The sequence below is a fragment of the Rhinolophus sinicus genome, linkage group LG17 (assembly GCF_036562045.2).
Source record: "Rhinolophus sinicus isolate RSC01 linkage group LG17, ASM3656204v1, whole genome shotgun sequence".
In the NCBI taxonomy this organism is placed as follows: Eukaryota; Metazoa; Chordata; class Mammalia; order Chiroptera; family Rhinolophidae; genus Rhinolophus; species Rhinolophus sinicus.
The window spans coordinates 18,706,959-18,730,946 of NC_133766.1; the positions used below are offsets into that span (position 1 = coordinate 18,706,959).

At 43.0% G+C, this 23,988-nt stretch overlaps 1 protein-coding gene across 6 annotated transcripts in view; it reads right to left on the reverse strand.

Moving 5' to 3' along the window:
- Positions 1-1,067: 1,067 nt before the first annotated feature.
- The window catches only part of SYT14 (synaptotagmin 14), a 235,733-nt gene continuing 212,812 nt past the window's right edge, over positions 1,068-23,988 (reverse strand). For 2 of the 6 annotated variants that reach the window (XM_074322502.1, XM_074322501.1), the window contains 3 exons: positions 6,817-7,008; positions 5,488-5,603; positions 1,068-3,611 (listed from right to left, as the gene is read on the reverse strand). In XM_074322502.1, the coding sequence (XP_074178603.1) occupies positions 2,841-3,611; positions 5,488-5,603; positions 6,817-7,008 (1,079 nt within the window). In that variant the 3' untranslated portion in view covers positions 1,068-2,840. The other 4 variants (XM_019714501.2, XM_019714502.2, XM_019714503.2 and 1 more) reach the window with 4 other exon arrangements.

Sequence of the window (23,988 nt, forward strand, 5' to 3'; positions counted from 1 at the left end):
TGTCTTAGCTTTTCCGATCTCTGAGGCTATAACTATAGAACCCAGTTTATAGATTTAACTTACTACCAAGGGGTGCCTTGGCCACTCTGGAAAAACCTAACTTAATATCTCCTGAGCAGAAATGACAACGCAGGCACACACGAGGCCCTAATGTTCTCGTACCAACAACATGAACATTTCTGTTATTTGGACGGATGTTTAGGGATTATTATTATTATTATTTTTTGGTGACGAAGAAGTATTTCTTTTAGTAAGCCGGAAATGTCTAGAAACAAAAACTTGATGACTGAAAATTACGAATTTTAATGTGGCTGGATTCAGACTCACCACTTCTCCTGCAGAGAAGCTCTGTTGGGTTCTACTGAGCACATGGCGTGTGCCCACAGCTCAGGTAAATGCTGCGGAAAATCACCAACTCCATCATTTACAGATTTGGCCATCAAGAAAAACATCTGGTAATGCTGGGGCTTTTGAAAAGCAAAAGGATAAGTCCTTTCTTTCATATTTAAATTTCCATGATGCATTACACTCATAATAATAAGAACGCCACATTTGACAAATTAATTGGCTTCCAACTAGCTTTCCCCTTTTATCAAATAAGATATTAACCTCTAAGAATAACATTAATCCAGAATTGTATGGAATACTACTAGCAATAATCTGCAGCTGTTTTAACCATTTACATACTGGTCATCTTCTTGACAATTTGACATTTCCTAAAGGAATCAACTAAGATTCAGTATTTACAGCTTCACGTTATGCTATTTTTTTTTCCCCAGAAACTTTGCAAAAACCAAAATCATTAGATTCTTTAAGATAAAACCTTATTGATCACTAACTACTTCATTTATTAACGTTATGTTCTTAATCCACAGAAATCTAAACTTACAAACTAGGACCATTCTAAAACACCTATCAGACTGACCTCTTCAAGCACGCTTTTGTTGCGAAAACTCTTGTGTGGTCACTGCCCACTTCAATTTTTATATGTTTTGAGTTTTTTAAAGGAGAAAGAACAATGGAAAAGAGAAGCATAGCCGATAATCATTAAAATAAGAAAATCTTAATGAATTTTGATCATTTTAATAAATATATATCAAGAAAACCTCACTTTATTACAACAACACATTCATATACAAGCATCTATCATCTAAGTTTTGAACATCAAATGTTTATCAAATATTGAAAATAAAGGACAAAAACCTTACTAGACTATTTAGCCATTAACACAAGAACATGTTTTAAAAATTGGTCCTTGAGGACATTGTCCAAATTATGATCCTACTCATACACTGTATGAATGAGACCTATATTTAATATTAATAGCAATAAAAAAAAAAGCTTTATCTTGGAGAAACTGGGAGGACTTACTTATTTCCTCCGTTTGGCGTTTGGTTCCTGTGAAGTATTGTCTAAGGAAGCCCAAGTCAGTCAGTAACCTTGGGAATTGGAACACAGCTTAGCAGGAAGAATTGGCTAGAGTGGAAGGAAGAATGGTCAGAGAGGGGCACTCTGAACTCTCTTGCAAATGTACAAATCAAAGAAATTACTGAGGAAAATGCTGACTAAATATACACTAGCTGTTGCTGACTGAGTCCCATTTCTCCAAAATAACTTTCCAAAACCTAAAATCTTTACATTCTTTAAGATAAAAAAACCTTATTGATCACCACATCATTTATTAACATTGTGCTTCTTAATCAACAGCCAAAGTCATATATAAAAAAACCACATGCTTTTATAATCTAAACAAGTGAAATGATGCAAAACAGATTAAAATATAATGCATGCCACTGGTTCATGAACTTCATTGGACAAGAAAACCAAACAAAATGACCCAAAACCCAAAAAACCCAAACCCCAGCAACAGACCGTTGCCATAGAAAAGCTCAAGCAGCTAGTGCTGATTTCCAACAGCTCTCTTTTGTTTCCTCCATCCCTTTCTAAAAATGCCAAATTCAAAAGCAATTGGGCATCAAAAATAAAGGAAGAATAGAGATGTCGAATCAAAAGTTCAACGCAATAGTTCGAAGGTAACGGTATCCAAACAATATTGATCCACCCTGTTTTTTTTTGTTTTTGTTTTTTTCCTGTTTGTTAAATCCCTGCTGTAACTCTGATTTATCCTTAATTTTCACATTGGCAAAAATTAAGATAAAGTAAGGCACCAAAAATCGCCCTGTATAACACTTGTCTAAAAGCCTCACCCCACACCACAGGCAAGAGGAAACTTGCAGAGTACCCTCTACAATTAGTGCTGTCCTCGCCCCTAGACGGGTGTGTTTCATTTCCGGTACATCCTATTTTCATTTGTCACACAGACTGTTAAGTACAAGTACTTAACAGCACCACGAAGCTATTCACCTAGCTCCCTGTCTTCAGTCATGTATTCAGAAAAAAATACTGTATCATATAGACGAAGCAGACATCCTTTGCTGGTTATATTGACTTGTTTACCAAATAACTACCCAATTAATTGGCAAACGTTGAAGTTTCTCAGCTAGTGACAGGCTCCTTGGGGGTAATGAAAATATCACAAGGGCACATTGTCCCTCAGTCTAATCTACTGATCTTTTCTGTAAGAAAACCAGGATAGACTTTTAAATATTAAGTCAACTGTTATCTTGGTAAAATCACCACATTTGTAAGTAGCTCGCTGATGCCTACTATACAGATATTTTATGCAATCTGCTTTCCAGGTATTACAATGGCACGGCATGTTCATGGCGTAATTGTATCAGTTGTACAAAACTAGAAAATCCATTCAAAGTAAAATTTATGAGAGCTAATTGATCATGCTGGGCATGCTTCAAAGTTTCGGTGATAAGACGGCTCATGTTCTATTTCCTTTTGCTGCAGCACAGTTTGTTATTTGGTGACGGCTCCTTTTTCCGTAAGGACTTTTTCCAAGACTCACTTACATTGTTTTTGTCATTATATCCAGTCTCGAAATAATCATAAAATTGGCCTTTGCACTCAAAAGCAAGGTCATTTCCCACAGGTTCATGGCTCAGGGGGCCACCATCCCTGCCGGTGTCATTATTGGCTTTCTCATCATTTAGTTTGGCCTTTTCCTGAACACCAAGTGACCTGACATTAGTAACAAAGATTTCGTTGGCAGGTATCTGGCCATCACCCTTGTAAATAGGTGCGCTGCCTACACCAAAATCCACCTGGTGGGAACAACTCGGTAAAGGCAGAGGGGGAGCGGAAGAGGAAGATGAGGAGCAAGAGGTGGAAGAGGAAGGGGAGGCAGTGGTGGAGGCACTTCCGACATTAGCATTAACCGAAAGGGGTAAATTTAGGTAGTGACCACCACATTCTTGGTAAAAGCAGCAGGCATGAAACTTCTCACACTCCTCTTTGGCCATCCGCGGTCGTTTTCGGTAAGGACAGTCTTGAGCCATAAACCACTCTTGGGCAGAGGTGCCATTAAAAGAGCAGGCAGGAAAGCACCAGTTATTCTGCATGATAATTTCTCCATGGATCCTTTTCATCAAATTGTTTATAAGGACAGATCTTCGGAGGTACACTTCAGGATCATCGATAAACTTTAGCTTTTCTAAGGACATATAAAGGATGTGGGCTCGTTCCTCAAAAATTGAGATGGTCTAAAAATCAAAAAAGGAAGAGAAAGCTTAGGAAATGGACTACATAAAACTATCATCACAGCCTGTTTCTTTCCTGGCAGTTTCTGGGTCTGGGCATGTTGTGGTCCTGTGTGTCTCCCCCACCCCCGTTCACTTAGAGATGCTGTCCCTCGTGCTGCTAATGTCCCCATTCCTGACTCACTCGCCTGGCCAAGCACCATGGAATCCGGCCACAATGCAGACCTCAGCAAGGACAGGTCAGGCTGTTGTCTCTTTTAAGGAGCAGTGAGGGGGATGCGAAACACACAACAGCACGCGGTCAGAAGTCAGGAGAGCAGTTTCTTTGGCGGGCAGAGAGCTAGTAACTAGAAGGGGGCACCACGAAGGGTTCTGGGTCCTGGTCATATTGCTTCTTGAGCCAGATGTTAGTGACATAGATCTATTCACTTTGTGAAATTCATCAAGCTGTGCTCTTAAGATACTTGTGCTTTTATGGGTGCATATACAAATACATGCACACACACACACACACACACAAACACACTCATATTGTACATCAACAAGTGTTTTTAAAGAGATGCCAAGATGCAAGTCCTCATGAGTATACTTCAAATCCTGGCTTCACCATCAAGGAGCATGAGATCTGGCTTTCAGTGCTGTCCCTCTTTTCATCCTCTGGGTTTCATACTTGCAATTGTCCTTGCTCAACAGGGGGACAATGATAAGGAAGCAAGCTCAGAACCAGGAAGGATCTGTCAGTTGAAGGAACAAAGCTGGTGTCCTTCTGGGGACAGGCAGGAGAATAGATTCAGAGAGAAAACCAGAGGACTCACTCCTGAGCTGGGTGATACCATCACATCACTGTGTGATGGTTGGTAAAATCCAGTGGCAATTGGGAAACTGCTACAACCACCACACAGAAACTAAAATGGAAATGAACTGCTTGTGCCCTGGGAGCCAGCTCTTCCAGCTCATAAAAAAGCCAACTGGTAGCATTACCTGAGGAGCTGTGAACTAAACCAGCGCAGGCTGACCAAATGCAGGGACTACACACACAGGGCAAAGCCCGGCCCCTGCCAATGTCTTGATGAGTAGGGACAAAGCAGCATCTAATGGATGGGGGTGGGGGTGGGGCTAAGAGGAGACAGCTAGATGAATCAAAAAACTAAAAATGCTCTCTGCATTTCAGACAACGATGGTCTTGGGTTGATGAAATCATCAGCTATTTTTTGAAGGAAGACAACCATAAGGAAAAAGAACTGGTATTTGAAAAGCTTAGGTGTCCAGTTGCATACTTCTATATCCTTTTCGGATCCTGTTATTTTCTTCTAACACGTGCAAAAAGTTAGCTTTGGTCTTTTCTCGGAAATGAATTATGTATTTTTAACAAACTAAACATATGTAATGCGTGTACAATGAAGTGCATGCTTTCATGCACACATTCAAGGGAGGGTGAGTCCACCCCTAAGGGGTCGGGAAAAGCCCTGCGTAACCACCCCCATGTGGGCACACAGAAGTGGTACTGGCCACGGGAGAGAGCCCAGAGTGGGGACCATTCGCAGAAGAGCTAGTGTATTTCGGGACATGTGAAAACGTGGAATAACCATAACCCTTAACACAACTTGAGAAAAATGAAGTCATTTGTAAAAAAGATGTTCTTTGGATTATATAATTTTGTTATTTCTGGGTAGAGGAGCTCCCGTTGGCTCTTTTCTTCAACTCCTTGTGAAAAATAACACAGGACCCAAAAAAGTGACAACAATTAATATGGCTCTGATGAGTAGTGGCTCATTTTCATTGCTTGGGTGGAACAATTTAATTTTTGGAAATGGATCAAGCAACTGTTACTAAGTATCTTAAACTCTTAATAAAAATAATGACTATTAAAAAAACATACTTTATGGCTACAGCTGCTGAGTGGTGGGTGAAAATCCTCTTCTTCCACATACTTCCTCTTAAAGTATGTGATCTTGGATGCTGTTATAGGATTTGAAATTCCCCTGTAATGTGATCCTGTGGTAATAAATCAGATATGACAAATGACATGCGGTTTGCCAGAGGTTCTCCAAACAAAATACTTTCCTTTTCTTCTAGGAGATAACTTGGCTACGTATTTGTCTGTACATGTGGTGATTAAAAATAAACACTTGTTTTAATAGTTGCTATCATACAGAATCCTGCGACCCAGGCCAGGCAAGGATTTCTAGACAACTACAGAGGAAAATGACATATTTCAGCATTTACTAAATACTCAGACCCTTAATTCTATGCAAAGGCAAACAGCAAAATTCATAAAGGGAAGGAGGGTAACAACTCCGAAATATTAGTATTTATTCAAATTGTTTAATTAAATCCATGATACTATAACACCTCTGTTCAAATGTATACATATTAAGCTGTAAGCACTAAAAATCAAACAAGTTTAAAATATTATTGGCTCTAGGTAAGGAAACAAATGATTATCTGTACACTGGAGTTATAATTTTTTCTTTCAAAATATGCAATTTTAAATTAAAATTTTGGGTAACTAAAGTCCTTTCTGCTCTCAAAAATGTAACAGGTCAACCATGAATTCAAGTAGGGTCTAATTTTTAAAGACCACAGCTTTTCATGCTTTTTAGCAGAACAGACATCACAAGTAGTTATTTTACGTTGCAGGATTTTTTTTTTTTTTTAACTGTTAGTACTACACAAATAACCAAAGGAACTTACCTTAAAACACAAGAATAAAGAATGCAAAAGAACATATTTCTATTTTCTGCTGTGAGATATTTTTCCCCAGAATACCAAACACCAATTGTGTGCTTAATAAAAAGAAGCGACACATAAGCTGCGGGTCCAAAGTGCAGATTCTTTTTGTCTCGTGAGATGAAGATTTAATTGTCGAGCTCACCAGGGCTTGTGCAGCTCTGAGAGAACCATACAGTTCCACAGGGTTGAAAACCAAAACTCCAACTGAGAGTTTCAAAATCTGGTTCAGTTCTCTTAAAAATACAGACCCATGACCTACACACGAAGCAGCCGTACATGTCCAGACTCAGATTTGGATGCAATTTAAATATCACCTGTGGTCCTCTCCCTGGAGCCCTGGGCTCACTTCAGAGAGGTGCACAGGCACCCTGAGAAGTCCCCAGAGCAAGGCTCAGCTCAGAGGGGTGCACCAGACACCACCCCATCCCACCAGTCTGGCCTCAGAGGGCAGCAGGGGAAAGGTCAAGAGCAGTACCTGCCAGTGGGGGGCCGGTTCCCCGGTCTCCCTGCAGAGGAACCTGGGCTGGCCCTGGGGGGCTTGGGCCTCCGTAGCTGTCAGCCTCCCACAGTGTCTGGTACCCTGCAATTTCAGCAGCTCCTTCCGAGACAATGGGCTCGCAGAATCTATTCATGGACAGAACCAGAGTCATCTCTGACAGCCTCAGATCTGAAAAAACAGAAAACAGCCCTAATCAAGAGCAAGCCAGGGGATGGTCTTCGCATCTCCGTCCCTTTGCTTTGGGAAACTTTTAATTCTTGGTCCTCCCCTTCACCCTGAAATATTTTATTATTTTTTTTCAAAGAAAACCTCAGCAAACTCTTCTTGCTGCTATTAGCTCAGCCTCTATGTTCAGCAATCTGCATTTCATGGGCGGATCTTTAAAAGCCCCTTTCTTATTGTTCTCAGATTCCCTTCAGCCCTCTTCCAGACAGCTGCTTTGCCTCCTAAACACATTTTCCTTCTGACCTTCCTGCAGAAAATGTACCGCTAGGAGGCAAGGCCAAAACCCTTGCGCTTCCTTTCTATTAATAAGGCAAAATCAATTTTCTAGTCAATCCCCTGGGAGTCTCCTTTGATGAAATCTGCTAATCAATCAAAAGCAAAGAGTAGGGGAGGCAGAAATCTCCACCGGAATCCCTACTGACGCTCTCAGCTTTGGTCTGCTCTGCTGCCCTCCTCCTCTCGTTTCCGCAGGGCCAGTTCCTCTACAACATTCTGGGGCTCCCTCCACTTTCTTCTCCCAAAGCGAAGCAGACAGAGACACACTTGGTAGTTGTTTCCACCAGCCCTGATCGGCCTGAACTGGATCTGCCTCCAGTCAAAACACTGAGAGATGAAGACAGAAAATTGGCTCCAGTTTCAAGCCGTGAGTTGCAGTCCCACAGGAGCCAAGCACAACATCAACGGAGCAGGCAGAATATTAAACAGGAGCCAGGGCTTCAGGGCCAGAGGCAGCCAACAACTCTTTACACTGCAAAGCCCAGACACAAGGCAGGAACTTTCCAAGAGGCAACACATCACTGCCCTTCTCCCCAGTTCATGTTCTTCCCTGTGGCCTTTAAGGAGACTGGGAACCTCTCTTCTCTATGATGTGCTCTGGGCTCCTCCGTAATCCAGGTGGGGGGTGGGGCATTTCAATGGTGGACCAGAGTCTTAACTTGGTCCTAAGTAGGGCTCAAGGTAGGGTCAAGAGTGAGTTCAAGGGAGAAGAGGGTCTGATACTAAAGTAAAAAGACCTGGGGGCCATAGATCAGCGGTGACAGCAGAGTAGCCTCAGTATCTTATTAAAATGGTGCCAGTTCCTTTAGAAGAGCCAAACTTCCACTATCTCACTTTGCAGTACAAAGAACTGTCACAAAGAGTGATGTCAGGCTTGCTTTCTGCAGATTGACTGTCTTTCAAGTAGACACTAAGGGTCTAGTTCATGCTCTCTTCTCCAAAGTATATAGCTTGTAATGTTTTGGGGAAAGGGTGAATCTCCCATTGTCTCGTGGGAGACTATTATTACCTACACGTTATACCAAGGGTCCACTTCCAGGTAAAAGGAGGAAAGACACCAGGAGAAGGGGAAACAGCTTCATTAAAGGGACAATATCCTTCTGGCTAACAGAGCAGCTCTTGGCAGCATGACTCCACCCTTCACCAGGCTTCTCTCTGAGACCCTAAATTCCATCCCAACCACTGAAGAATGAAGCAAGGCCTTCTGACAAACAGTGGAGGTGTCCAGGTCAGTGGCTAGAATTAGGACCCAGCTGATTGGGGCTTCTAAATCACCTACCCCTTCTCTTTTTAAATGCCCTCCAAAGAGGCAGCAGCTAAGACTTATTAGAAAATCTTATTACAAGAGAAACAAAAAAGAGTTTCAATTAATTCCCTAAAAAGAAATGGTGGGACATGTCATTAATTTTGCTCTTTGACTCATCAACCACAAAATTTAGACTACATTAATTTAACAAACTACACCATTCTGTCTATCACCCCTCAAACTTGGCATCCGAACAAGGTATCAAACCTCATGATAATTTATTCCCTGGGAGGCTCTTATGAAATAGTCCAAAATGAAATTCTTAACCTATTCTAAGACAATTGTATCCGGAAGTGCTATTGCCAGGAACAAATGAATTACAGCTTCTTCTCAGCGTCAGTAGCCCTCTCTTAGAGACTGTAACAATGTTTTCCACCTTGAAATTTACACTCCTTTTTGTGCTGGATTCTGGGAATAAGATCCAAGCTTTTTGCCTGTGTTGAACTTTTATTACATCTAAACCAAAGCAGGTTGACAAATTCATGCCCCTTCAGGAAGCAAAGCCTTTGCAGGCCCCTAGAAGCAATTACCTTTGTTTAATAGGACATTATGTGGGCCCTGAGCTCTTCTTTGTTAGTAAGAGTTTGTTTATATTTTAATGACTTGTAGCTGTTTTGGTTGTTAAGGGTGTCAGGGTTTCTATTTGTTAGTATTGTTTCCAGTACACGAAATTCTATCATTACCCATTTGAACTTGAAACATGGCAGAACTGTTTTTATCTTGGCTTTTCCCCTTTATGACACCCAATTTCAGTTAAATTTTTCTTTTCTGAATTGGAAACTTTTACACACAAAATCTTAACCTGGAGAGGCTGAGTTCCACAAGTGATTTAATAAGTCTGAATAAAATATAAATGAGTTGTCATTATTTGGGAGTGGGGAGGACATTTTGAAATTGAGTCCCCCTAGTCTATTTAGGACTTAACTCTGGATGTTAACAAATTAAGAGGGCAAGTTTAACGTTCATGAAGAATTGGGAGTGTGTGGCGCTAAGCACCAACATGTCACATGATTTTTTCATTTGTGTTATATGTACAGATCCAAACTGTCATTATTCTTTGTATGATAAGATTTACCTTATAATTCTACTACTGAATTCAGATGTTTAAATTCACAAATCTGTGTGCTGTTAATATTAGATATAGAAAAAAGATATACATTAATGGTAAACTTTTTTTTTTTAACGTCAGAGGTGAAAGGATTCAAAAGACGGGTGTTCAAGTGTGTTTTGTCTACACATGGGTTTAAAAAATAAAAAGGTCCTAATCTTTTATCCTCAGGCTCCTGCGTGTCTGTTTTGTCAGCCAAGTAGATGTAGTGGAATGACACCTCAAGCATTGCCAGAAGACTGAGGGCTAAAATGTCAAGCTTTTTCCCCAGCAAATACTCACAGTAAAGTTACCAGGCATTTCTTTCTATGCAATTTGGTTTTTCCAGATGACTTAGGCTTGTTCTTCCCTAGGAGCCCTATTGATGCTAATAGGAGTGGCTGGCACATAGAACAGAGTAGGTCCAGATTCAGCCGCACCTTGAACTTAACAGGGGCTCCTGGTCATTCTTTGCCCATCCCTCCCCCATCTATCACTGGAAATTCGAGAACCTTTGATTAAGAGCATTGCAGCAGTTAGAGGTCTTATTCCAGTACTGAAAAGCAAGGAAGTAAAGGGCTGCTATTTTCAATGCACCTTTGATGCCACCCGTCTTAAATGTCCTGCCCACGTGGAACCACACCCCTGACCTCGACACTGTTCCTAGTAAGATCTCAACGACTCAACCAGCCCTTGGTGATGGTGGTGGTGGAAGGGGCTGGATGGGCGGAATAAAAGCCTTCAACCCTTCTTAATACACAGATGTCTCTTTTCTGCCAGTCCCTGCATACACCTGTCTGCCCTGGGAAGTAAGTACATTCTCAGCTGTAGCTCAGAGAGGCCAGGAGCTTTAGGTCAGGTCCTGGTGCTGGGAATTCGGGTCCTGGCCCTGAGGGGGACAGGGGTGGGGTGGGGATGGGGGGGGGGCTGCTCGAGTGTCCAAGACCCGGCCCCAGGTCTCTCCATCCCAGGCCCAAAGCCTGAGGTGGGAGGTTTGGAGAACCGACACCCTGCAGGCTGGCAGCAGCCACCAGGTCCCTGCTCCCGCATCAGACACCCCCCCGGGGGTCCGTGCGGAAGCCTCTGACGCCCGCTCTGGGGCAGCAAGCAGAGCCCTGCCTGCCACCGGCCTCAGGAGAAAAGTAAACAACACACCAAGTGTCTGGGAACAAAGGCAAGTTGTCTTTCCGCGGTGCTCGAGTCCTGCGTCTCTCCTGAAGAATAAGAGCTATTATTATTCTTTCTTTTCTTCTCCTTTTTTTTTTAAAACCAAGTTTCCTTCTAAGGGAAATAAACACCAAAGGTAGGATTCCAAGGAAGTGACTCAGGGCAGCGGGCGAGGCTGGCCCCGGCCCGCGCTCCAGCCCGCAGCGGATCCCGCCCGGCCCTCCCTCCCTCGCCCGCCAAGCCCACTCCGCGCCCGCGGCTGCGGGAGCGCCCTGCGCATCCGTAGGACCGGGGCTGTGGGGACACGGCCGCACCTCCCGCCGGCGTCCGCCCAGTCCGCGCCACCCCCAGCCTCTGCCGCCCCAGCCGGACACTCGGGAAAGTTGCGAGGGAGGAGGAGGCGGGAGGGGAGGAAGGGAGGAGAGAGGCGGAGGCGTGGACCAGGCGGGCAGCAGCCGAGCCCGCCGGGGAGGTGAGCTGAGGACAGAGGAGCCGCCACCGCCCGCAGCGCGGCTCGGCTCGGCTGCGGCGAGGAGGGTGCGGGGGCGGAGGTGGCGGAGGACAGAAGGTGTCAGCTCCTGCAGCTATTCCTTTTTCTTACAAACGCGCGCTCCTGACATCCACCATCTCTCCCTCCCCACCTGCCTGGCGCCGGCGTCCAGACCTGGCGGCATCCCTCCTACCGACTGACCCTCGTCCCCTAGGATAAGGGATTGAGTGGCCACCGAAGACCCTGGGGTCTCACCAGACCTGCGGTCCCCACCCGGTCCTGGACTCCGCCCGGTGCGCGAGGGCGGCAGCCGGAGCAGCCAGGGAGGCGGCGGTTCCCGCCCCGGGAAAGGCGCCCGCGGCGCACCCCAGCCCCGCGAAAAGCCCGCGCCACCTACGTGCCCAGCTGTGCCCTGGCCCCACGCCGCCCCGGGTCCTGCTCCGGCCGGCGCGAGTACACTCGGTGACCCCAGCGCAGTCCCGGTGCCAGGAGGGCGCGCGGGAGGCCGCGTGGGTGCCAGTCCTGCGAGCAGACGCCCAGGGATCGGCCTGGGCCCTTCCGCCCTCGCTGCCCGCGAGCAGCCCGGCTCTTACCGCGGGGTCAGCCGGGAGGCGGCGGCCGCAGCGGTCCAGCTGCTGTTTGTCCGCTCCGGGCTCGGCGCCAGCCCGGCCGCCAGTGCACAGTCGCGCGGGTCCCGCCCCGCGGCCCGCTCGGCGGTGGCCGCTGGTGCGCGGCGGGCGAGGGTCCGGGCAGGTCCCGCCGCCGCGACTGGGGCGCCGTGCTGCCGTCGCTGCAGACGGTTATGGTAATGAGCGGCTCTGTCTAGCGAGGAGCGTGTGAAACCCGTCAATCCTGTTTGCCATTTCCCCGTGGATTTCCGAGGAGAGGTTGTGCAGGATGCCCCCAGGGTGAGAGAGGGAACATGACAAGCGCGCCCGCTCTCCCTCCCTCCCTCTGCTCCTGCCGCCGCCGCTCCTCAGGCAGCACACGGGGCGCCTTCCCCTCACCCCCACCCCAGCCCGCCCCCTGCCTCCTTCCCGCCCTCCCTCCCCCCTCTCCTCCTCTCCCCTCCCGGTGCCCGGGGACACGCGGGCTCAGCTCCAGCCGGCTGCCCAGACCCCACGCGCTCCCGGCTCCCGCCCTAGCCCGGGGGGCTCAGTTCCAGCAGAATAATGTATTCACTCGGCAACCTTCTGAGATGTCTTCTCTCTCTCTTTTTTAATTTGGTTTAGTTTTGTTGTTGTTGTGTGTGCGTGTGATTTAAAAAAAAAAAAAAAATCTATGCCTTTCCCACCCTTTGCAAAAGACTTTCTTCTCCTCTGCCACAGCAAACGGAGATGAGAAACAGATGTCTTTGCAGGACCAAGCAGTTATTCCCCCCTCGCCTTCTGCCCCCGCCCAGTCCCCTCCCGAGTGTATACAAAAGCAACCGTGGTCCTGCTGCAACTTCAACTGGCAGCACTTTCTGGGTGGGGAGCCTCAAGGGGAAAGCTCCAGGAAATAAAATAGTAATAATGGAGATTGTCCTTGGTCAAGAGAACGTAGCGTAAACCACCCCAGAATCACATTATTTTGCAAATGGTAAGTTTCCTCTATATTGGGCTCAACTGGAGTTTGTGTTTTGGAACATTAATTCATAACTTCTGTCTAGGGACCCCTCTGTAGTCGAGATGGGTCATTTCAGGTGTAATGAATGCAGAGGCTTGCAAGGCATAGACCTAATAAAATCGGGGGGAAGGCACCTGCGCAAAAGTGTTACAAAGACTGTAATGTTTGTTTACTGCTACTATGCCAGATGTGCTAAATATAACACTTCTTTAAAACAGTGATCCTCCGACTATAAAAAAGCAAACCTCTGGCTGGCTGGCTCCCTAGGAATAAAGGAGAGGCACTGACTGAAAGTCAAAGAGGAAAGGAGCAAGATCAAGGACGAGGATTAGCATCTGCAAATTGAACTCTATCTAATTTGCATGTTTATTTCTTAGAATTGTAATTAAATTTGTGTAATAAATGTTTTCCATTTCATTTGTACACTTAAAATTTGGGTGACTGACATGCAGTTAAGTGAATTTTTTTTTAAAGCAAATGTAGTTTATTCAATAAAGCAGCAAACAAATATTAAACATAATTAGAACTAATCTGTTTTGAAGGTATTTTTGTTGAACTTTGTACATTAAAGACTCTCAGAGGTTTTAAGAGTATTAGGAAGCTGAGAGAAGGCAATTATGCTGAAAACAGATGAACTCAACAGACTTCCAGGAGCATTATTTCATTTTTTCCAAAAGACATTTCAGGGTTGCATGCCTAAAATTGGGAGTGGGACATTCATCTTGGCTTTATTCTGAATCACATTAAATTGTATTGGCTCATGCATGATATAAGCCATTATGATGATAACTTAAGAATTGTAAAGATGGCATTTTGTGCAATCAATGGGTGTTGCATGCCCAGGTTATGGGTAGAATATAATTTTCATTTGGGTGGGGGAACAGGGCAAAGAAAAGGTACAAGGGCATTTGAAGCCATGCAAGTACTTGAAAATCGAATTCAGTATCTAAAAGTGGTTAGTGCCCAACTCAAATAAAGAACTAAATGTGAGGGCTTGGAGGCATGGCTTACTATTGTTTTTATCTCCCTATATTAAAGTTTTATAGCATTTAAAGGACTATGGGGAAATCTCCACATACACTTGGAGATTTCCAAATACATAAAACCAAAAGGAGTAAATTAAGCATAAAATTGAGAAATAACGTGAGACAACGTATCAGCATGGGTTACACTGGCATCTTTGGAGCTTTGGCTCTAAGACATGCGCCTTCTGGGAAATTGGCATTGACCTTGGGTGGGGAGGACTCTTGGCTTTAATGTTACCACAAAATGACATCACAACACAAATATGAAATCATTGTACTTCACAGCAGCCTTGTGGTTCTGAGGATGAACTTCACCTTGCCCTGTATAGATACATTATGTTAGCATGTTTTACTGACAACTTTTCCTACCCTACCCTTAATCTCAAGCTTAATGCTTTCTGCTATTCAGTGCCCAGCTGTTGACAACACGAACCAATGTCTACAAGTAGAAAAGGCACTCAAATGTCCATGGGATGAAAAACGTCTAAAATTTTAAAGCGAGTAAGTGGTGGCTATGGCACAAGAAAAGAACTAACTATAAATCCATAGTGAAATAGTTGGAATGAACAAATGTATTTATAATGAGTCTCAATATTCAACCTGAGAATTATGATGCTATGTGTGTGTGTGTGTGTGTGTGTATGAAGTTCCAAGATAGAAATTGATTATAAAACTTAAAATCCCTTGAGCTGCAAATTCACTGAAGGCAGTGATTGTTTTTCTTCAGTTAACAAAGAGAGTGCCAGACTTAAAACTGCTGAAACCCATTTCACAAAAACTTTTTGTCATTTGAAAGGGGAATTTCTCAAATAAAATTTGACTAATTCAGATTGCTGTGCACACAATGCTCATTCGAATAGGTAAAAAGTCAGAATTACTGTCTTTTAAAATAAAGGGCAACCTTTTTGCAACAAAAAGAGGTGTCTATAGTCAATCGCTCTAATTCCTCTCCTCCCATTCTCAAACCCTCTCCAGTTAGGTTTTCTTATCCCATCACTCCATTGAAACTGTTATTGTGAATGTCACCAATGACCTTCATGTCACTAAATCAAAGATTTTGGTTCACGTCTCCCTTCACCTGTAAGCAGCATTTGACCAAGTTGATCACTCATTCTTTCTCAAAACACCTTTAATTCCATTTCCAGGACAACATACTCACCTGGTTTGCCTCCTACTTCACTGGTTCGTCTTGTTCAGTCTCTTTTACTGGTTCCTTCCCTTCTCTATGACCTCTGAATGTTGGAGCCTCAAGTGCAGTTCCTGAATTTTGTCTCTTCCTTTTAGCCACTCTCATGGATCTCATCCAGTTTCATGGCTTCAAATACCATTTGTATTCTGACTCCCGAATTTAGATCTCCAGTCCAGACCTCCCTCCTGACCTCCAGGCTGTACTTGGATGTTTATTAGATATCGCGAGCTTTACAAATCCAAAACCTAACCCCTGATTTCCTCTCTCCTCTGGCTATGCCACGCTTAATATTCTCCATTCCAGTTAATAAACGACAGTATTTTTTAGTTGCTCATGCAAAAACCTTTGGCGTCATCCTTGACTCTTTTTTCCTTTTATGCCGACATTGACTACATCAGAAAATCCTTTGGGATCTACCTTTAACATTTGTCTAGACTGATCACTTATCATCTCTAAGTCACTGCCTTGGTCCAAGCCATCATCATCACTTGCCTGGAATATTGCAAAGGCCTCCTAACTGCTCTCTCTGCTTCAGTCTTTGGCCCTTTCTACAGTTCAGTCTCAGCAGAACAGCCAATGATTCAATTTGTGCTAAGACTCTTCCTAAGACTCCCAGTTCACTCATTGTAAAAGCCAAACCCTTACAATGGCCTACACAGACTGGAAGTCTTCTTTACTTCTCTGACCTGATTCTGTCTCCAGCTACTCTGGATCCAAAGTGTCAGGCCTGTGCTTACCTCCCAATTTCTTCTGTTCCTTTTTTTGTTCCTCCAGAGCGTCAGGCCTGTGCTTACCTCAGGACATTTGCACTGGCTATTCCCTTTGGCCGTAATACTCTTTCCCCGGATAGCTGCATGTATCAATGTTTCACCTCTTCCAAGTCTTTGTTAAATTTTACCTTCTTAACAAGGCCTACCCACTGTGCTTAAAATTCTAGCACTTCATTTCCATCTTATTTCATTTTTATCCAAAGAATGTATCACCATCTCATAAACTCTATATTTTATGTATTTATTCTATTTATCACTTATCTCCTTCCATAGGAAGGAAGGTCCACCAGGGCAGCGACTTTGTCTTTTTTATTCACTCTTATAGCTCCAGCACCTAGCGAAATGCCTGGCGTATTGAAAGCGCTCTATAAATATGTGATAATTGATTGAGCAATTGACTGACAGTTTCACATATGTACACAAACCTGAATAAGGCTACTAGAGATACTCAAGTGTATGAAGTATATGTATTAAGTTGGTGCACAAGTAATTGCAGTTTTTGCAATTATTTTTAACCTTTTTAACCGCAATTACTTTTGCACCAACCTAATAGTTACTCTGTCTAGTCTAGTGTATTTGGAATGGTGAAACAGGCAGTTTGTCCTAGCACCAACTCATCTGTCTCTTGTAGAATTCTCTGGCCCAGTGCTCTGATCTGACCTACAGTATTCCAAGACCTGAAGACATTCCTAAGCTCCCCGGGTACCCAATGGTTTCATGCTGCCTTGCCTGCCCGAGAGTCCCCAATTTTACCTAAGTGGGTGCTGGAGCTCGGGACCAGCCCTCCTTTTCTCCAACACAGATTTTTCATTCATTGCCGAGATGTTTGTCCTAAACTATTGTCTTAAAATTATAAAGTATGTAAAGTCACTCTCCAGGACCCTGTAATGTCACTTCTTGGCAAAGCCACCCTTTCAGAATCCAGGAACTCCTCCACTGTCTTTTTCATTCTTCTTCAAAGTCACTCAGAAACACTTCAGTAACTATGTGCATTTTATATGCACGCATTGAGCTAGGCACTGCAGGTGAAGTAGAGAAGAATAAGACACTGTTCCTAGACTTAGGGAGTTGCCAATAGAATGAGTAGCATAAAACAACCATAGAAATAATGGTACTGCTTAGTAATTCAGGGCATAGGAGATGCCACGGGAGTTCTGTGGTGGGGCACATCAAAGCCAGCTGGGGGGAGTCAGAAAGACTTATTTAAGAAAGTAAAATCTGAAGTTGACCTTGAAGAATAGGTAGGCTTTCAATGGGTGGAAATGCAAATGGATGAAAAGTATTTCCAGTGGAGGCAATCATTTGAGACACACATCTAGGTTAGAAAGCAAAGGGCATCTTTAGAGGACAGTGAGTATTCCAGTTTTGCTAATGGTGTAAAGTGTGTGAAAGTAAACGGGAGATGAAGGCATATGATAATAAACATTGAAAAACAAGACGAGTTTGATTTTAATAAACAATTGGGGAGCATTAAAGGTTTTTGAACTGGAGAATAACACGACCAAAGCCGAGCTTCAGGAAGAGTAACGTGCCGTGGAGAGTGGTATTGGGAAGGTCTTTCATCCGGCCAAGTGAAGGGATACGCTGGTCTCTGTAGGAGTGATGGCCCCTAAATGGTGAGAAGGACACAGGTGGGAAATAGTACAGATTGGGCATCTTTAGGATATAACCATTAGTGGGGGAAGGAAGAGTGAAAGACGACTCTGAAGTTCCTACTTGCGTTAGCACATGGCTGAGTGAACTCATAAATAATGAGAAGAGGCAAGGTTGAAAGGAATAGAATGTGTTGATTCTGGTTATATCTAGTACGAGACGTTAGTGGCACAGACAGAGAGAGCTGTCCAATACACAGCCGAGTATTCTGGTCTAGCTGAACATAGAATTTAAGAGCAAATTACAAAAATTTAGGATTATTTCAATAAATATTGGGGTGGAAGTCTTAGGACTTAATGAAATATTTGAAGACCTTACCGAGAATTTAAGGGTGAAGGGCTTCGGTCAGCACCTTGAAGAATCTGATAAATGCATTTTTTCGGAGGTGAAAATAATGTTTTGGCTTAATGTGTGACCTCTGTCAGGGATATCTGTATTTAATTGGCTTAAATTTAAAAGAAGAAATTTGGGATGGGGCAATGTATTCTGGGTAGCAGGCAGTCTCCTCTGACTGCCTCACAGAAGTAGTCATATGCCTCCTCGTGTGGCTTACCTCCTGATTTGGCATCACAGGTGGAAAAGGGATTTGATATTTCAGAGAATTCATGAAAATATGTAAATCATTGATAATGAGTTTGGAGTGTTATCTCTCTCTGGGATATTTGTATACTAATAGGAGTCTCCTAAAAGCCACAAAAACTTCAATCAAAGTAGTTAATAATTAATGACATGACTTCCGATGTGATTCAAGCCAATAAGTATTATTTCTGAATGGAAACCACACAACAATTGCTCAGGCTACTATTTTGGAGGGCCTATATTAGTGATTAGGTAGGAATGGTTTGCAGTTAACATACCAATTATTGGTAAAGAGATGTCTTTTAACATCCTTGGTAATTTGTGCAATTAAAAAATTTCTATTGAAATACTTTTAATGCTGTTAATAGTGTATTAGCTAAACAAGTGTGGTAACCGGGTGACATCAATCCCAACACTCATCCCAAGTCTTCAGGGAAAAGACCAGTCAGAAGTTAAGCATGAAAGTTGCGTGGGACCTGGATAACGAGAGAGGAGGAGGGAGGAACCCTCCACGAGGGTTAAGGGATAGTGGTCCCTGATCATGCATTTGGGCAAAAACAGACAGGGGTCACAGAATGAGGGACTGGATGAAGGCTTAAATCTGACATTTGGAAAGATGGCAGTGCTGCTGTCAGAAGCACAGAAAGTAGCAGAAAGAATTATTTGAGCAAGATAGGCTCAAAGTGTGTTGGTTGCTTGTGTCTGCGTGTGTGTGTCTGTTGTATTGGGGTGGGGCAAGTTTAAGCTTTTTACAAAATGAACCGAGATAAACAAAGAAACAAACATAAATATAAGTAAATAAGAAAAATACTTTTCTGGAAGCATCACCTTTTTCTGTTCTATTTTCCTTTTCATATTCCAAGGAGATTTTCCCCACCCATATCCTTTTCTTTTTTGGGGGAGGAAAAGTCTGTACAGTTTTTTCTTGACCAAAACACATAGGTCGACATTGTGCCAGGGCACTAGTTCAGAAATATGAATTACTGAATAGAAAGCGGCAGTGTTTCATCTAAAACCTGAAGACAGATTTTGATGAGGCCAGGGAGAGGCAATACGGGGTGTGGGAGAGGACCCAGAGCGAGACAGCACAGTGTAACTTAACTAATTTTAAGCCTAAATATAAATCTCACCATGTAACAAGGGTAGGCTCCAAAATTCCTAATTTTGTCATCCTGTTAAAAAAAGACATAAGCCAACAGGAATGAGATCCCAAAGAGAGGAGTCTGCAGGGAAACTGTAGCTATTTGTCATTTTATTTCAAAACCCCTTTTCTTCCCTATTTGCCTTATCTGTACATTTTTAAAAAGAAGTGAGCTAAGTATTTTATGAGGCATTAGAACATTAGAATAGCAGGTTATATTTATGACACTAGGTCATCACATCAAGAAGCATTTAAGTGACTAATAGTTGCATTGGTGCATAGAAATTTAATTCAACCTAGTTCTTGCAGGAGCTGGAATATTTGTAAGTATCGGCAGTATTGTCTTGGCCTCGACCTTTGCCATATACACATAATTTCTCAAAGTCTTGTCATCTTAGTGTATAGCTATTCTATTTTTGTTTTTTGAATGTTTTAAAAGATTGAAGCCTCAAAGAAGAGTTTTGGTAGCTGACAAAGGCAAGAATATCATCTAATTAAGTAAACATCTAAGCTATAAAATTATAGAGATTTAAGTGTGACCCTTATCACATGTATTAATATTATTCAATTTGTTTTAAGTAGTATGCTCTCTACTAAAACAATCAATACTGGGCTTACATGAAATGTGTGTACTTTTCACAAGCATGTTTGATTTTCAGAGGTCAAAAGTTTTATGTTAGGTTGGTGCAAAAGTAATTGCGGTTTTTAAAATTATTTTTAACCCGTTAAACAGCAATTACTTTTGCACCAACCTGATAATAGAGACCTACTAGGATAAGTAAGTATTATGAGGTCATAAAGCTCTAATTAGAATGAAAATCTAAGGGAACGTTAGCACGTGGTAATCATTCGTCCCATCTACAGACATTGGCTTCGACTGGATTTACAGCTCTTTTCATATAAGGGCCATGTACACAATGCCAATAGAGTAGACTGACTGTATCAATAACTGGTGTCAGGAAAGGGGAATAAGAAACCATGTTCTGAGGGGGAAAGTTAAAGACAAACCCATCCTTGAGCATTTCACTTTGTATTCCTATCTTCTGAGTGTCATAAAATGTGTAGGCACATCAAAAACTGCTTATGCCATCAGGAAGATGTATTTGTTTTCAACAATGTAAAGGGCAAAGCATACAAAGGGGGGGGGTTAGGAGAGGAGAGAGAGACCTGCAGCAGACATCACCTGAGTGGGAAATTACACAGCCTGCACACACACGCACAGAATTCATCTCTGACAATTTAATTGTTTAATGGTAGGACTAACAAGGAATCCTTTCTAAAGTAATGGCATAGAAAGGCTTCCGAGTGAAGTTAATATTCCTGCTGCATTTGATGGGTGTTTCCCATTTGTGCAGTTCTGCCCTAACAGACTCCTGGTGCTTGATGGGGGGAGGCAGGAGGGGCGGCGGTGTCGTGTTCAACAGCAGCATCTGGAGAACGTCTTAGCCTGTGACCTTAGCCATGAACGCAATATATCTGAGGCCACGATTGGCACCAGAGCAGTTGCTCACAGCAGTCGTAATGTCTTGGCTGGTAGTCTTAGGACCTGGGCTTCCTAGACGGGGGCTGGGTGTCTTGAGCACAGAGTCTTTGCTTGCATAGTTGTCTGTTTCCTCTGAGTTCATTGAAACCAGAGTTTGGCAGCCATTTGTGCTGAGATTTCAGGACTTCAGTTTGCCCCGTCTCTTAGGTAATAAAATGCACCATGTCTCAGATGCTCGGGTTTGAATTCTCATCCTGAGCTGCAGTCTCTTCTCCTCATATTTCCTTATAGTTCAGCCTTGCTCATTTCTGTGCTTTAATTGGATCCCTGGGTGGCCTGCCTGTTACAGCAGTGTACATGACAATGGATGCTCTGCAGAAAACTATCTAATCTCAAGAAACAAAGTTCTCAAAGCAGACCCAAATGTTCTCATTTTGTAGTTTCCATTCTTAAATCAATAGTTATTTGATATAAGAATGGAACATTTATTACTCTGGTTACTTGGCTTTGAATAAGAAAGTTCCATTGCCTGCATCAGAGAAACCCAGCAGTGGTGCTGGAGATAGAATCGGACCACAAGAGACGTTGGTTTGCTCTGGAGCGTGGTTTCCCTTTGGTTGTGGAACGGCTCCCATGCTGTCTGCTTCTCTTGCTGAAGCTGTGTCTGTGTCTTTCAGTCTCGGAGAAGGCTTAGCAGGCAGAGTTGAAAATGACAGACTATTTTTAACACAAGCTTTATATCCCACAGTTCTGGTTCTAACTTCTATTATCATTACTTATTCATAGACTTTTATTCCCAAATATCATTACCCTTTACAGTAATAGGATCAGCAAAGCAACCACTTAAAACAAAACAAACAAACAGAAACACATCCCCCCTCTCTTCAGCTCTCTGCCTCTCTCTGACTAGCTGGGGGAGACGGAATTCTTCAATCGTGAAAACGCTCTGCTGCTTCAGAAATACCAGTGTAACGGGAGCTTGGCAGTGGGGGAACGGTATGAAGGCACAGGCAGTCAGGGAACAGGAAAGGGGCAAAGAAATGTAAAAAACAGAAAAAAAAGAGGGAGTGGAGGAAAGTGGGAAGTGAGAAGAAAGCTAAGAAGACTATACAGAGTGCATTCCTTAAACTGTTTCAGCAGAGGACCCATCTAAAACAGATCCCATTTAATTTAGAGTGACTGTAAGAGGGGGTTCAGGTCATTATTCCTTGTATAATAAAAATTCCTAGTGTACTGAGGGCCTACCCATACAGATGCTTTCTGGGTGCTGTTTGATTTGTACAACATTTCATTGTGGGTATGATCAGCCCCATTCTACAGTTAAGGAAACTGAGGTCTAAAGTCGTATTAGGTGGGCCCGGAACATACTCTTAGATCTTGAGTCCAAAAACTGATAGCCACTGCGTTTTTACAGTACTGATGTCCACTGTGTTATATTGCCTTATATTTTACTCAGTCATTTGTCTCTTCATGTATATATTTATTGATGCATATACAACCTTGTTCCAGAAATTATTTAGGATGGGGTAAATGCCTTGGAGCTGTGCACATATCTAAGCAGTCAGGACATTCTACTAATTTGTTGATTGAGCAGTAGAACATCAGTTGTCGAGGGTTCAGAATTCTTTCACTGTGAGTCCCCTTCCTTTTCCATCTTTAAAAGTAGGCCAGCCAGAAACCCATCTGTGCACAATGGCTTGGTCCCAGAAACTGGACTAACTAATGTCCCCAAATCTCTTCTAGGTCCATGCTTCTATAAAGGAATAGATTGCCATGCTTTATGAGAAAGATGTTCTCTTCTAATTAATTACAGACATGTAAAAAGTGAATTGGCAGGAGGAAAAAAGTTACTGTGAAGTAACGTGACAAACAAACGTGAACTCAGCCAGGTGATCTAGGCAAACAGCAACAGTAATCAGTCATGTTGAGAGCATGCACTTTTGATACAATGTATTGAAAATGGCACTTCACCTCTGCGGTCTTCTTCCCCAAGACCTATAGCTTCATTCAATCATGAGAAAGACATCAGACACATCCCAATTAAGGCACATTCTACAAAACACCTCACCAGTATTCCTTGAAATGGCCAAGGTCATCAAAAACAAGGAAAGACTGAGAAACTGTCACAGGCAAGAGGGGCCTAAGGAGACAGGGTGACTAAATGTAATGTGGGGGCCTGGAACAGAAAAAGGGATATTAAGTGGAAACTAAGGAAATCTGAACAGAGCGTGGACTTTAGTTAATTCTAATGTAGCAATATTGGTTCATTAATTGTAACAAATGCACCGTACTAATGTAAGATGTTAAGAAGATGGGAAGCTGAGTGTAGGGTGTGTGGGAACTCTTGTACTATTGTCTCAATTTTTCTGTAAATCTAAAACAGTTCTAAAAATAGTCTATCAAACAATACACACACACACACACACACACACACACACACACACACACACACACAAACACGAATTGACCAAGATTATTGAGAGAACAAATGGCATGATTAGAAGTATAATTAATATATGTCCCCGTCTTAAAGGACTGATCCAAAAATCAAGATGAATAGCTTTTTCTTGAATTAATGCAGTTTTGTTTCCTATTGATCTTTGGATTTTTATGACTGGCTTTTGAATATCTGAAGATAGGATCAGGCTGCCAGGGAAGGGTGCACTCCATTCCTGGTTCCCAGCAGATAATCCATGTTGAACAAATAAATGCCATTTATTCAGCGTACACTTAAGGAGCTTTTCTGGCTCTAGGTACCGATAGCTCAGCTTGGGTTCCAGACCTTTCAGTGAAGGCCCCCTGCGCCCCAGCCCATTACCAAGCTATTCAAGGTCAGTCTCGTTCTTCAGAACCCAGCAAGAGTTCCCGAATCACTCCAGAAATTGATCAAACAATTATGTCAATTCAAAACTCTAATACCACATCCTGTTTGGATTTCTATTTATTGGGCACTCCCAATGTCTTACGTGTTGTAGTACCAGTGACTGCAACCAATAGAAATCACAGATACTTGCATAACACATTACAGTTGTAGATACTTCAAAATATCCTTTACACTCCTCACTACTTTGAAATTGTAGCAGTTATTAGATTTGCTACTGTATCTTGATATTTAATGCATTGATAAAGAAGCATATGTATACTGTATC